The sequence below is a fragment of the Populus trichocarpa genome, chromosome 4 (assembly GCF_000002775.5).
Source record: "Populus trichocarpa isolate Nisqually-1 chromosome 4, P.trichocarpa_v4.1, whole genome shotgun sequence".
In the NCBI taxonomy this organism is placed as follows: Eukaryota; Viridiplantae; Streptophyta; class Magnoliopsida; order Malpighiales; family Salicaceae; genus Populus; species Populus trichocarpa.
Genome location: NC_037288.2, coordinates 4825855 through 4840289, shown reverse-complemented (window position 1 = coordinate 4840289; position 14435 = coordinate 4825855). Strand labels below are relative to the sequence as shown.

Genomic DNA, 14435 nt, shown 5'->3' with positions numbered 1-14435 from the left:
CTGCAAGGTCTGTGCTTGCTAGATTATTGCAATGTTTGTGGAAACTTTGGTGCCATCGTTTCTGTGATAAGTTCTGTATTTAATGGTTTATTGAATATCCTCTTGGTACCAGCTCAGATATAGCTCATGGGTGGGGGAGTAGATTACGCTGATCATCACAGCTACTTTGCTGCAGATTGGAGGGCAGTTTAATGTTTATTACATGTACTCTTTTTCTCTGGTTAGATTCGAGGACTACTGGTGCACTCCACAGAGCTGAGAATTGGCAATAAACTACCGTTGCGAGTAACCATGGACAAAATCCTATTGATCTCAGTGCCCAGCAGGCTGCAGCTATATCCAAACCTAGACACTTGACAGCCTGGAACCATTTTCCACCTGAGGAATCTGCTATCTCCAAACGTGGGAGGTTCATTTCCTTTATTTATATATTTGGTTCTGTGCCACCTGACGGTGTCCATCCTGATGAGCAACATCGCTGTTCTTCAATAACTAACCTAGTCATATAAAAATGGGTTGGCGTTAATTAGCTTTCCAGCATTCAGATGACTGAAACCAACACTTTTCAATGCCCACTTTAATGTGGAATATGATAAATGAAATGCCCCCTCCCCTTCTTCCACATCCAAAAAGCTACATAAAAGTGAAACCCACCCACCACCCCGAAAAACCCTAACTCTTTCCTTGTCGCTAGGCCCCTTTGAGCATTGAAAACATGGGCTACTCACTCGGGTTGCGAGTGTCAGATCTGTCTAAATGAAAGGTAACAGGATCTTTTGCCAATACCTCATTGATCTACACATCTGGAACACATGCTCCTCCTCCTCGATCGGGCAGGTTTCCAAGAATCCAAGTCTCACATTTCACTATTTTTTGGGCTTGCCCTTTCCCCATGCCTGGACGATGACCGCCAGCGACATCTAACCTAGTAGCCAAATCATCGTCGTCGTCATTTTAAATACTTCTTTTTTCATCTCTTTATGCGTGTGTGTGTGTGTATTGAAGTATAACTAACAGGCACCTATGTTCAGACACAGAGGTTTTTTTGGCAAGCCGGTCCACTGCTCATGCATCATCATCAGTATGGTCAATGACAGATTCCGAACCCCAAAGAGCCAACGATCCAATGGGAATTGATATCAGGATCCTAAAAAGCACTAACAACTCGAAGAAAAATAAAACTTGACAATGATTGAATAAAAAAAAAGGAAAGGTACAATCAATATATATATATATATATATATATATATATATATATATATATATATATATATATATATGATTCCCCTTGACATACCTTTCTTAAATTCCCATTTCCCACTCGAAAACATTTAGTAATATTTTTTCTTACGGTCCATATTATGTGGTCATATGCTAGTTGGGTGTCTTTGTCTATGAAATGAAATAAATCTGGAGTGCAAAGTAGCAATTCTTTGAAAGATTCTCAGAGGGTCTAGAATATCAATAAATTGTCAACTCCCCATGCACGCGACAAGACAGGGTATCGATTATTTTCTAGGTACATACATATATAGGTCTCAGAGTTGCTTATCATGCTCCCTTTACTTCTCTTCCTACGTAGATTTCTCTGATCATGAACTTAGTTTAATGCTCAGAATATCTGTCTTCTCTTTCTCCATCTCCACGGCGACGAAAATATATGCACCCGTCACTCATAACGAGCCAGATTTGGGTGTCTTCTTGCCATACCTAATCCTTCAAGTGATTCCCCCCCTCCTTAATTTCCCAAAGACTATATGTCTAGTAATATAGTAAGTTTGAAGAGAAGTAGCTCTTTGTCATAAGGAGACAAAACAGTCCAAACTCTTGCCGATTAGCTTTGAAAAGTAAGCCCTTTGGATGGTCGGGGGAAGGGATAAAGAATGGAGTGCAGTTTGAAAATTATATATTTATGGAATATATAGTTATGTAGATGGGAGACCAAGCTGTCTCTGCGAATGCTTCCATCCCCACCCCCACCTCATCATCTCTATTTTTTGTCCACCTACATATGTTTTGTCAAGCTTCTTTTATTAATTTAATCTTTAGGGAATATTAATAAGAGAGTATAATTTGAAAATAAAAATTCGATAGCACTTGATAAATTTCAAAACAAAACTATTGATTTTTTTTTCTTTCTTCTTCGGCAAGACTATACACACAAACACACACACACGCTGAAAGATTTTTATTTATTTACGAAGTTTGTTAGAGAATAATATAAATTTGAAATTTCACCTAACAGCTTAAACTATTGGGTTTAATTGGTTCTTTAACATGGTATCAGAGCCTTGATGACCAAGCGGTCACGAGTTCAAACCTCACCATCCTTATTTATGTGATAAAAATTAAGCACAAGATAGTGTGGACCTATTCAAATTTTAAAATCAAAAGGCTTTCACTTAAGAAGATTGTTAAAAAATAATATAAATCATATTTTAAAACTCCACCTAACAGCTTAGCTTAAGTTATTCGCTACTCACAATTGATCGGGAAGGCTTGAAATTGAACTTGCCTTGCTTGATTTGCTCCACGCAGAAGGGTTTGAAGAGAGCCTCAAACAAAGAAACTAGAGAAAAGCTGCGAATAAGACTCCCCTATTTGACCGGGAGCCCAACACCTAGGAGCATAAGCAGAAAGGAGTAAAAGGAAGAATTTTTCCATTACTAGATAGTCCAACTGCCCCGGTACTAATATGGTTATCAACCTAGGTCAAACGAAGCCTTCCGCAAGGGAGGAGGAACATAGAGATGTTTGACAACATGTTGGCAATGCTTTTTTATTTTTCTGATGTTTGGGAATTAAGGTTTGCTCTCATTTGAAGAATCAAATCCACAACTTCTACTCAAAGGGGAAGCATAAGAATTGACTGAGCTTTTTAATGTTAATAATGAGGAGAAATTTTTTTTTTGAAATATATATTGAGATATGAAATATAACTTTTAAGATTGTTTTTTCTTAATCTTTCGTGAAGCAAAACAACAGAAACTTTCTTTTTGTTCATGTTAGAAGAAACTCTTCAACGTTTTTTTAAAGTCTAGTTTTAAAGTTTTTCTTACCTTTTGAAGTTGTGATCTCTGCTGCTTGCTTATCACACAGATTTCGAAATTCAATTGCCCTGGGAAAAAGAATAAAAAATAACAACTAAAAATGATTAGGGACACTAAAGTGTATGCAATCCTTGTTACTCTACACTGAGCTCGAAGTAATGTAATTAATTTAGACTATCTGTTTTACCATGACAAAATGGGGTGATACACATGTTTACTTGTTGTCTGTGGATCATGTTTTAACCTCCTAATTATATTTAGTTCTTGCTAACCCGTAGGTCTTAATCTTGCTTCTCGGCTAAAGATAAACATTGACATTTCAGCTTGTGGTGACAATTTTAAGCTTCTCATTCCTCAGATTCAGCAATCCTAGCAGCAAGGAAGAATATATGGGAATTATATACGTTCTTGCCTTTTCTTTGCCGATCCTTGTCCAGGCTCTTCCTCCGACCGGACGGTTCTATGCCAAAACCATTAATCTGTCTTTCGACCATAGTGGTTGCTATATATTATAAGCTAAAGCTTAATTTTCCTCCAAATTAAAGTTCCATTCAGGAGCTGATTAGAAAAACGTTGCTGTTGTTTGTTCATATAGAAAACAAAACACACCTATCAAGTATAAGAATACTTTATGGGATCATGCAGTTCGTATTTTCAAACCAATGTACTCATGGAAAACTTAAATTCACGTATGCATTTTTTTTTCCAAAAAAAAGGTCACCATCGACATCATGATCTCAGCACGTTTAGCAAATTTCATTTGTCAAATGTTATGGAAACACAACGATTCTCCCATTTGCAAAAAAATAATGAACTTGTTGAGGATAGATTTGTTAGAATGCAAAAGTCCTACCAAAATTGACTAACGCATTCAGCTGGTAGTATTTCTTCAACGACCGATCAATTATTTTTGGGTCGGACCAATAATTAAATCAAAGTCATAGAGCCACATGCTCTGCAGAAGAAAGCTGTAGACACTAATTAACAATAAGAACATAGGGACAGGAAGAAACAGTACTGTTGTTCATAGAGTAAAAAAAAACTACTAGTCTCTGTTTAGGTGGGAAGAAAATTGATGGGTCGATGAAATGAAAGGTCCCACATTTATTTATTTACAATTATTACAGAGAAATGAAATACATATATGAAATACTTTAACATCATATTAAGAAATTATTTTAACTTAAGAAATTAAATTTATGAATTATATTAATGTTAATAGTAAAACTTTGAAGCCAAGATTTTTTTTTTTTTAAGTTAATAAGAAAGAGAGAAGCCTGTAACATAGGTCAAAGAAGAAATAAGATAATCACGAGAGGGATTCTGGAGGGACAACTGTCAAAGAAGAAGAGAAAGAAAGAAAGGGTTTTTTGAGTCACATGATGCTCTCCAACAGTCGCATCTGTATCCATAATGCCATTTTAAAGAGCACAAGCTGGGCTGTCCTAAAAATCGTTGATTTGTATTTAAACTTATTAATTAACCACATGTTAGTCTTAGAATATCTGGTGAGCTTTGATGACTTTGATTCCATGGTTTTTCTTTGATACAATAACAGTAATAATAATAATAATAATAAAAAACATCATCACACACCAAAAACCCAACACAGAAAACACTGCCTCTCCCCTCTTCTTTCTCCCCCTCCCTCTCTCTGAAGAACTAAGTGTACGTCAATTTTCAAGTTGGGAAGAGGCACGCCAGGATCATTAGTCTGGCGATATGTATGTATAATGATCTGAAGCTATAGACAATCCCACCAACAAATTGGAATGGCTATGCATGATCGAGGCATCATCATCATCAACACCAACTGGTTTGTATTTACTATTTAGGGTTTAGGAAATCAACTTATATATATGAACAAATAATTGTACTATTGCTCTTATGGTTTTAGTTATGTATTGAGTGAATCAGCTAGCTAGCTTGGGTTTCTTCTTACTTTCTTTCTTTCTTTTTTATTCTTCATACAGTTATAAATGTTTTCCAAGACTCTTGGAAAAGAGATAAAGAAGGTTTTTTTTCCTTTTGTTTTAAGTGATGGACAAAGATGATTTGTTTGCCAGTTTTCTCACCCTTTATCCAGTTTAAATTAACTAAAATATATTTTATGGATGCCAATTTTTTTTATCCCTTTATGATTTCTTCATGGCCCATTTTTTTTTTTCTTTTTGGTTTGATTTTGAGAGACTTCATGACCTAAGTAAAATCCTTGCATCACCATTATATTTCTGCTTGTTTACTGGAATCTGAAATCATGACTTCTTCATCTCTTGCTTGCTGCATGTTTAACTTCATATTTAGATGCTAAACCATCTACTTACTAGAAATGATTGGAAAACAGCTATGCGGTTTGATAGTTTCATGTTGATTGATGGTTTAGCACTCTATTTATAAGAGCCCATATGTTGTCAGATCATAGTGGAACTGTATACCATTTGATCATTTTGCAAATTCATGAAAGAAAATCAAGTAATTTTTGTCATTTCAAAAGTACTTTTAACATCCTAATTTGTTTTCATGCCTTTCTAATTGTCTGTGCTGCATAGCCATGTAAGTTTGAGTGTTCAACATAAGTCCTAACATAACTTCTTTTTTCTTAATTTTGCATTTCGCAGAATGCAGATAGGAGATCATGAACAGAAAAAGGGTCGCTTGGGAACACTTTGTGTTTCAAAAGCATTGAAATAGCCATGTAAGTGATCTTTAAATAAAATGGAACCAAAAAGGGAGGAAAAAAAAAGTGATCTTGACGTAAAATGACAGTACCGTCTTTTTGCCATATTTCTTAGTTGTTTTCCAGCTTAATTTGGTGCATGGGGAAAAAGTAATTTATCATTCAATTCCTTTACTTGATCAGTTCTTATTGTGAGAAAAGCTGTGTTCTGGTCATTCACTCAAAAATTACGTACCTTGTCCACAATAAATAAGACCAAACCAACACGACAAAACCTTTGATACCATGAAATTGACTGTCCAGATCTTAGATGAGTAATTTTCAAGCATTTGGAGTTGTTTAGAGCCATATTGTCCACTATATTGTTGCTTACAAGTGCCCGTTCCATGGATTTACAGCCATGAAGCATCTAGGTCATCATAAATCGAAAACTGGTAGTCTACCTACTACGATCATTTGGTGTACAATTTTTTTTTCTTACCTAATGCAATTATTCACTGATCGAGATTTGATCCGACAGTGTACGAAGCTATACGTAACACAATTTTTGTGGAGCAAAATTGAAGTACCATGCTTAAAGAAAACCTTTAATGTAAAACTACTTCCATTTATACGGGTTCGGTATTGCAGCTTATGTGAAATGTTTAAAACATAAATATCCTAACAGATTTTGCGCGATGTGCCATAATTCTTACAGCTACTTGCCCATTGGCTTAAAAGGTTTTCGTCGATCAAAAACTCGGTACTGTCAATTACTGTGTTCTAAACTACTTCAAAGCGTCCGGCCAAAAAGGACATCCCAAAAGTTAAGGCTTAGGTTTTTCTAGTTGGAGGTTTCAGATTCAAACCCTTAATTAAGAAGGTTGGGGTGGGATTTCAGAGCTGAGGAGGGTATCCCTCTTCGTGTAACCAAAGAATACATGGGGCTTTCCATCAAAAAAAAAAAAAACAAACAAACAAACAGCAATGCAGCTACTAGTGCTATCATACCAGTTTTTGAGTCTTAAGGAAATTAAAAATGCATGCCTTTATTTATAAGCCTGCGATTAATAGCTCCCTTTTCTTTTAACAGAACAGAAGCCTCAGATATATAGAAACTCAGTATTTGAAGTCATTGAAGGAAAACAAGTAGGCAATGGAAGAAGAATTAAAGATCGGTGATCAAGAAAAGATGGGTGGATGTGAGGACCAAGCTGATAACACGTCTTTGATGTCATCCTTCGATTTGAATGAAGAAGCAAGCAGCGGAGAGGACATCGGCACTGTTGAAGTTAGCAATTCTGATGCTGAGAAGATAACAGAAGAGAATTATGCTAATAATGCTTCGTCTGCAGAGAGAAATGAACGTAAGTCCACAGTAAGGCAATACGTTAGATCAAAAATGCCTCGGCTACGATGGACTCCTGATCTCCATCTCTCTTTTGTGCATGCCGTTGAAAGGCTTGGTGGACAAGAGAGTAAGTTAAAAATGAAGTTTGTTGAAATTGATAGAAATTTATAATTGGATCATACTATTTTAATTAAAAAAAAACAATTATTTCATTTTATAACTTACTTGCACCTTCTTTGAATTGGCGAAGAAGCAACTCCCAAGTTAGTTCTTCAGTTAATGAATGTGAGGGGACTTAGCATTGCTCATGTAAAGAGTCATTTACAGGTACTCGCTAAAATCAGTGTTTAACCATGTTTACTTGTAATTTCTGATTCACCATTTTTTTTGTTTTCCTAACTTACTCTTTTCTCATTGTGCATATAAGATGTACCGAAGTAAGAAGCTTGACGAGGCCGGCCAAGGTGAAGCTTACTTCTTTTTTTTTTTCATTATTATTAATTTGTGCCTAGTATAGTGAATCATAATGAACCCGAGTAGAGAGAAGTTATCCCAGGCCTGTGTTGGCCATTACAAGGGAGCTGATATGTTTCATGATCACAAGTTTTTAATATCTTGTTAAAATAATCAATCATCTTTGTTTTTCTAGCTGAATAATAGATAAATTTACTTAATCACAGATATTCCATAATTAGATGTACATTTGTGATAAAAACTCGAGTACTCGTGTCTCTTGTTAAATAATTTCTCCTGCCATTCTAACCTTCATGTATTCTGCAATCCCAAATAACAAGTTAAAGCATTTCAGTAGCCTTGACATGAATGGCTGCCCCGCCTTCTCTTCTGGTTTCATGGGGGAAAGAATACGAAAATAAAAGAATTTTGTAAATATTTAAGCCAAGCATAAATGAAATGGTAAACCCTTGCTTTTGTTATACAGTGCTATGTCAAACATACAGATCAATGCAAGGAAGAGGTTACATTCCAAGCAAGTTCCACCAAATGCCAGCCAATCCTCAACAATGCTTCAGAATGGAGAGTGGTGGAATTGTTTTAGCCAGAAATTCTACTGAGCATACTTTTGGCAACAGCCTTTTGCACTCTTCCCTCTTCCAGAGACCATTAAGTAATAAAACCAGTTTCTCAAGGTAAACAATCAATATGCATTGTGAAATTCTCGTTATACTAAACACTTTTGTTTTCCATATAAAGGTTTATAAGGAAGAGGATACTTCTTTTTGTTTTGAAGAGAAACAAGCTTGAAACATTGATCCAAAGAAGCGATCAAATTGGGATAAGAAAAGCTAGAAAATTGATCACGAGTTTCCTATATCCCATTAAGCTCGAGAGTAAGAATTCTTCACATCTCTAATTCCATTTTGATCTTTCTTTCTGGTCAATATTATAGGTGCCAGGAATGGGGAGTTGATAAGCATAGAGTAAGTAGTTTGGCAAGAAAGGATCTCGGACAAGGATTAGACACAAGTACCACCGAAATAAGGCCAATGAGACCTGTCAGATTTCTAGAAGAGCGTCGGTGGCCTCCACTCGAAATGGTTAAAAATAGATGGAAAATTATCAGAAATAATCCCACCAGCGTCACCTGTACTAATAGTTGCTCTCCACCTCAAGCACATCAAAATTGTTCGTCGCCAAGGTCGTTCGAGACAACCTGCTACTGGAAGCCAAATGGAGGCAACTCTGGAAATGACATAAAGATAAAGCAATCCTTATTCAATTCGTCACTCTCCATTGGCAATTTCAATAGCTTTAAACCAGAGTTTGATCCCCCATTTCGGGTTGAGGTAACATTTCGAATTTAAAGTTATTATATAGGACATGCAATAACCATACTTCAACACCTTATTTCGCAATCCTTTTATTTTGTGATCTCTCTCTCTCTCATTTCTTTTATTTTCTATTTCTCCCTTGATTCGCATGCAGCTGAATCATGATAAACTGTTGAAGGACAAGGAATGGCTGCCTGATCTGCAACTGAGAATGAACCAAAGAGTTGGAATCAAAGACCGTAAGACTCATTGTAGAAGCACACAGGAAATTAGCACCAAGCTTTCACTTTCTTGATGGCCATGAAGACAGTGAAACTTTTATAGAAACTTAGTCTATATATACAATATTTTTAGCAAGGCTTAGTACTTAAAAATATCTGACTATGTAGAGAAAATCATATATAGGAGTAGTACAGATTTTTTTAAGTACTTGTCCCTGGAGTCACTTAAGCATTAGTAGTCTTTTTATGTTCTTCGCTGTTTATTTTCTTAGAATGTTCATCTTGTCATCAGTGTGCAGGTGGTAATTGATTCAGTTTTGGATGAAAGCAAACGCTAATGTGTAACTTTTTTTCTCCCTTTTTCTGAACAAAAAGGGCAGTGTGTTTGTGAGTGATGAGTTATTGTCTATCAAAGTATTTTCACAATGTCTCAACAGAAATTCGATACTGCTTGCTTCTGCAAATAGCAAAGAATGACATCTCAATGCCATGAGTGATATGGAAGACATGTCATTCAACCTCATTTATTAACGACATGTTAAATGAAAAAAAGACAACCCATCCTCGAGATGAGGTATTTGAGATTGTAGAATTGTGCTGCTGCTAAATATAGTAACTATGGGGATTGGGACCTCTCTAAATCTCCATTTCTTGTTCCTGGATCTAGTTCCAAAAGTGCTTAAGATCATGACATGGCAAATACATCGTAATGTTTTCTAACCCCACTTTTTCCCCTTAAAATGGCAAGTCCTAAAGCAAGACAGGGGCTCTCTTGTTCAGAATTCTTTGATGAACTGGACTGAAAGATTACAGGCATGAAAGAAGGGAATCTAAGAGCAGTACTGAATAACATGTATGTACATGCAGATGTAGAGAAACAATAGCAGCACCATGCCACCAATGCTTGGATAGCAGAACAATCAATTTTAGGGCCTTCCAGAATAGCTTGCAATGCCAACAGAACTTGTTCACAATGAATATACAAGGCTTCTGTAGAATAGACATCATCACAATCAAACGTGTAATTTCATTCATCACCATAATGAGTTACTGATTTCTATAAACACAGGGATCAACAGAATCCGAAAATAAAAGCAAAACAGTAGCTTAAACTGTAAGCCACCAATACAAGGAATATAATGGCTTATTGGCCAATCACCTCACCCCTGTATGAATGCGAGGAGGCACATCACAGGGAGGGTTAAGAAAACTTGGAAATTTCAACAAAACTGACTGCTGAATTCCATCTACCTACTATAGGAGGATTGAATAATCAGAGCATGATCTCACAAAAAAAATGTAGACTGGAAGATTTAAATTGCCTTTGATCATATCCGAGGGCAAAATATCCAAACAAAACAATTGCTGTTAAGAATTTGGAAAGAGCTCTGCATCTCTAACTTTTGGAGTGTTTAGAAGCGTGAGGGATTAATTCCTGCAAATGAATACTAATGTTAAATTCTTCTATAACTTAACATGAAACTGGAAGAAAAACGAAGAAGATTGAGAGTAACGGCATTACCTCAGAATAGCGTACATGATCGTGATGCAAATAGGATGATTTAACAATGGTTTCCCATTTGGTATTAGTAGAGGGCGTATTAGTATCCTGCCATTTGCTCTGAAAACTGGTTCCCCGATGCAGATGTGAAAGTGAATTTTGTGACGAGAATGAAGGCAGGGTTCGCCAAAGCCAAGATTCCGACGGTGATTTCGGTAGAATTGGGGCAAGAGGAGATTGTACCAAACTGTTTTTCACATTTCCTGTACCATCTTCTTTTGAAATCTGATCACCATCAATATTTACATTTTCTTCAGTAGTTGCACTTATACACACTAAAGCTTTAGCATAGTCCTCCATCAAGTCTGGTTTGTCTGAAAGAGAAGCTGAATCAGCATCCGCAGACAACGAGACTTTATTTTCCAGTTCACTCTCTGCTTTCAGAAAATTCAGGAATTCTGCATCTTGGAAAGAAGACTCTTCACCAGCTGCTTTTTTCATTTCTCTGCTTTTCAAGGGTGTCTTAAAGTCCCTTTTTTCGGAGTCCACATACTTTTTGATATTTGAAGAACGTGAATCTGGGAACAATATTCCTGCCTTATGTACAGTATCTACATACAGTGTCTTCTCAACAACAGGGCTTGCTGGGCGAGACCCTCGTTTAGCACCATAGTAGGATGATAGTTCCTGAGACTTGCTAATGCCTTTGTACAAATTCAACCTACTGGCTCTCAAATCCTCAGCCTCTTTAGGAATGCCTAGAAATCCCCTGCCACGGAAGGGAGATTGAGGCGCTTCATTGCGATAAGGAGATACGCACCCTGAGCGTCTGAAAGGAGATGTACCAGCTGAGCGCCTAAAAGGAGATGTCCGACTAATTGTTTGCCGATCACTTGCATAGATGAACCGATTAGATGCACAGGACAGCTTGTTCTCAACCTCCGGCAGCCTAGGTGATTGCCCTCCGCTATCTTGCTTTAGCTTATTAGCAGCATCTTTTAAGTGCTGAAAAGCATCGCAAAATTGTAAGTGATTTTAGCATTGAAAGACAACTTCCACTAATTATAACAGAAACATTCGGCACTAACCGAAGGAGAAATAATTAAAGGGAAAAAAAAATGAGTTCTATTCTAACCTTTTTCACGATTTGACTAACAGATCTGTTCGGAGAAGCTCTGCTCAGTTTTTCAACATCATTGGTAGAAGACATGGAAGCCTGAGTCCTAAGTTTCAATCCAGGAATGGGATTTAGGAGACCCAATGAATTCTTAAAGCATAAGCGAGGAAACCAACCACAAGCTTTAGTTGATATATTCCCAGAACCTTCATACCCATCATATTCATCTTCACTTTCTTTCTCTTCAATATCCTGGCCATAATTTGAGATAATTATTGACTGAGATTTACTGGGAGGAGGTGTCCTATTCCCATGAACCACCTTCGTAATTGGTCTTAATTGTTCAACTACCACAGGTTGCTTTCTTGAAGCATAATGAGCTGGCTCCAAAGCCATTGCCTTGGCCGCAGGTAAGAAGCGATTCATCATGAAATCTCGTGTTTGTTGATCCTTGGAAAAGGTTCCTGATGGCTTCACAACCGGAACATCAAAGCCACTCACACCACTTGCACTACAGTTCATGGAGATTGAATCTGTTGGGGACAAAGCGTCAAGTGCATCAGAGTAAACATCATCATCATCTGAATTCAAACCCGATTTCTCATTTGGTCCCTCTCTAGAGTAATCTAACTTTCTTACGTTCTTGTTGAAAGAATTTGCTTCAGCTTTGGGCCTAGACAAACTTTGATCGTTGGATTTCTTTTCCTTCTGGTGCTTTGCAAGATCCAACACCTTTCTCGGAGGATTCCTTTGAGTAACAGAAGCCTGCTTGGGGACTTTAGGCTCTGGCTTTTCCTTCTGGTGCTTTACAACATCCAACACCCTTCTGGAAGAAATAAGTGGCTTAACAGAAGCCTCCTTGGGGACTTTAGGCTCACGTTTTCCCTTATGGTGCCTTACAATATCCAACGACCTTCTAGGAGGAACCTTTGGAGTAACAGAAGCATCCTCGGCAACTTTAGGTGGCTCCATAGAATTATCCTTTGCTCTACCAGGGATCTGTTCCCAGTGGAAAGGAACTGCAACAGGTTCAGTCACTTGATCCAAACTTGTGTCTGGTTTGTATGGAGGAAGAGCATGGCGTCTATTGAGCCGGGAATTCTCAAGTTTCTTAGTTTTTGCTCCATCTGAAGTTGTTGCTATGTTAGAAATTCGCCTCACTGATAGGAGCGGTGCATTTAAATTCAATTTCCGTTCCGCCATTGCTTCTCAGAACCAAACAACTTCTATCAACTCACTCTTTGACGGAAGTTTACCAATCAAGAAAATGTGAATGCCGATGAGAAAGAACCATAGGTGCAACCATGGCAAATCCCTCTATATCCCAGCTCTACAAAATGAATTTGAAAATAAACTGATTAACAGTTAGGAGAACAATCCAAGCATCTTAATAAATAGCATACACCATAGTAACTCATAATTAAGCGCAATTTCAACTTATACATGGCATGATAGAAATCGAGAGCCGCAAAAAAGGAAATAGAAAATGATATGTGCACGTTCCAAAAGAGCATGACATCATATAACAACACTGGAAGAGCAAGAGCATTAATTGTTCCCTTAAGTAAAGTAGCAAAACGGAACATGAAGACATTTATATTATCCATTGCCATATAAATGTTTCACAGATCCCAATATTGGGATCTGTGAAACAATAACCTCTATCTATATATATATATATATATATATATTGGGATCCGTGAAACAATAACCTCATCCAACAAACTCTCCTGAAGATCAGAGCACATCAATGAAAAGCAATATCCAATTCTTCTTTCCTTATTTTCTTCTTCAATTTCTCAGCAACCAAGATGGAAAAGTTATGCCAAGATCCGATTTTAACCACACAGATAAAGTTATCAAATTAGCATAGCCATACGATTGCCAAGATTATAGTTCATTAAACTATATAAAAAAATCAAGATGGGAATTTATTGCATGACCTGAATCTTCATCTACTTTATGCAAGTGGCATGCATTATGAAGAAAGCATGTGTTCTTGTCAAGAAACAACCAACCTCATCAACATCTTTAAACTAACACTTACTCTAAACAGTTGAAACATCATCCACTCATAAATCTTTAAATCTTTAACCAAGAACCAACAAACTGACAGAAAAATCAATGAACTTCCAAAAACCAAAAAAGAAACTGGAATAGGCAATTTAAACAAAGGGATTGCTTTAACATTCTTGAAAAAAAAAGAGATGCAAAGAACATACCTGAATGGTCCAATGATAAAGTTTTGACCGGTGTTTATCAAAGTTACAAGTTCAACAAATGAAACTGGAAAGAAGAGAGAAGGACGTGGAGCATAAAACCAGTGAATGAGTGAGCAAAGGAAGTGAGGTTGGTGTTACTGCAAAGGGATCCTAAAATTATGGCATGAATTTGGGGAATGAGTGAAAACAAAGAAAAGGGAGGGGGAGGGGGAGGGGAGAGAGAGAGAGAGAGAGAGAGAGAGAGCGCTTATTACTACCACTTTCCTTTTGCTTTGTGTTTGCAAGTATTATACAGTGAGAAAGATACAAGGGTAAGGCACTCGACATCATGGGGAGAAGCTGACTAAGACAGGGATAACCCCTTTGCTACGTTGTTCTCAGTCGCTTGGTCTTCTCCTTTTACTAATTTTCAACAATTATGTGCTTCATTTCATAATTCATTAAATTAATGAAAAGTTAAGGATTAAATATTCAATCCACTATAGAAAAAAACCCAGACTGAATTATGCTCCCCACATTTATGAAAA

General features: G+C 36.9%; 2 protein-coding genes across 2 annotated transcripts; one reads left to right on the top strand and one right to left on the bottom strand.

Annotated features, from left to right (window-relative positions):
• The first annotated feature begins 4424 nt into the window (after positions 1-4424).
• LOC7470204 (uncharacterized) lies at positions 4425-9508 on the top strand. Its single transcript, XM_024599796.2, has 8 exons — positions 4425-4866; positions 5669-5745; positions 6800-7184; positions 7308-7384; positions 7485-7521; positions 7998-8205; positions 8466-8862; positions 9002-9508. The coding sequence occupies exons 3-8, from the start codon at positions 6863-6865 to the stop codon at positions 9140-9142; spliced, it is 1182 nt and encodes a 393-aa protein (XP_024455564.2). The 5' UTR covers positions 4425-4866; positions 5669-5745; positions 6800-6862; the 3' UTR covers positions 9143-9508.
• A 564-nt stretch (positions 9509-10072) lies between these two features.
• On the bottom strand, positions 10073-14151 carry LOC7470205 (uncharacterized). The gene is made up of 4 exons (XM_002305706.4): positions 13909-14151; positions 11705-13016; positions 10591-11574; positions 10073-10503 (listed from the first exon to the last, which is right to left on the bottom strand). Exons 2-4 carry the CDS (start codon positions 12887-12889, stop codon positions 10465-10467), a joined length of 2208 nt encoding a protein of 735 aa, XP_002305742.3. The 5' UTR covers positions 12890-13016; positions 13909-14151; the 3' UTR covers positions 10073-10464.
• Positions 14152-14435: the final 284 nt, after the last annotated feature.

Bases quoted from the DNA above. Each gene is read 5' to 3' on its own strand.
- LOC7470204 (XM_024599796.2), top strand. From the start codon at position 6,863: ATGGAAGAAGAATTAAAGATCGGTGATCAAGAAAAGATGGGTGGATGT. The intron at 7,522-7,997 runs GTGAAGCTTACT...TTTGTTATACAG, and splicing joins GCTTGACGAGGCCGGCCAAG to TGCTATGTCAAACATACAGA. The intron at 8,863-9,001 runs GTAACATTTCGA...ATTCGCATGCAG, and splicing joins ATCCCCCATTTCGGGTTGAG to CTGAATCATGATAAACTGTT.
- LOC7470205 (XM_002305706.4), bottom strand. From the start codon at position 12,889: ATGGCGGAACGGAAATTGAATTTAAATGCACCGCTCCTATCAGTGAGG. The intron at 11,575-11,704 runs GTTAGAATAGAA...GATGCTTTTCAG, and splicing joins TTAGTCAAATCGTGAAAAAG to CACTTAAAAGATGCTGCTAA. The intron at 10,504-10,590 runs GTAATGCCGTTA...ATTCATTTGCAG, and splicing joins ATCATGTACGCTATTCTGAG to GAATTAATCCCTCACGCTTC.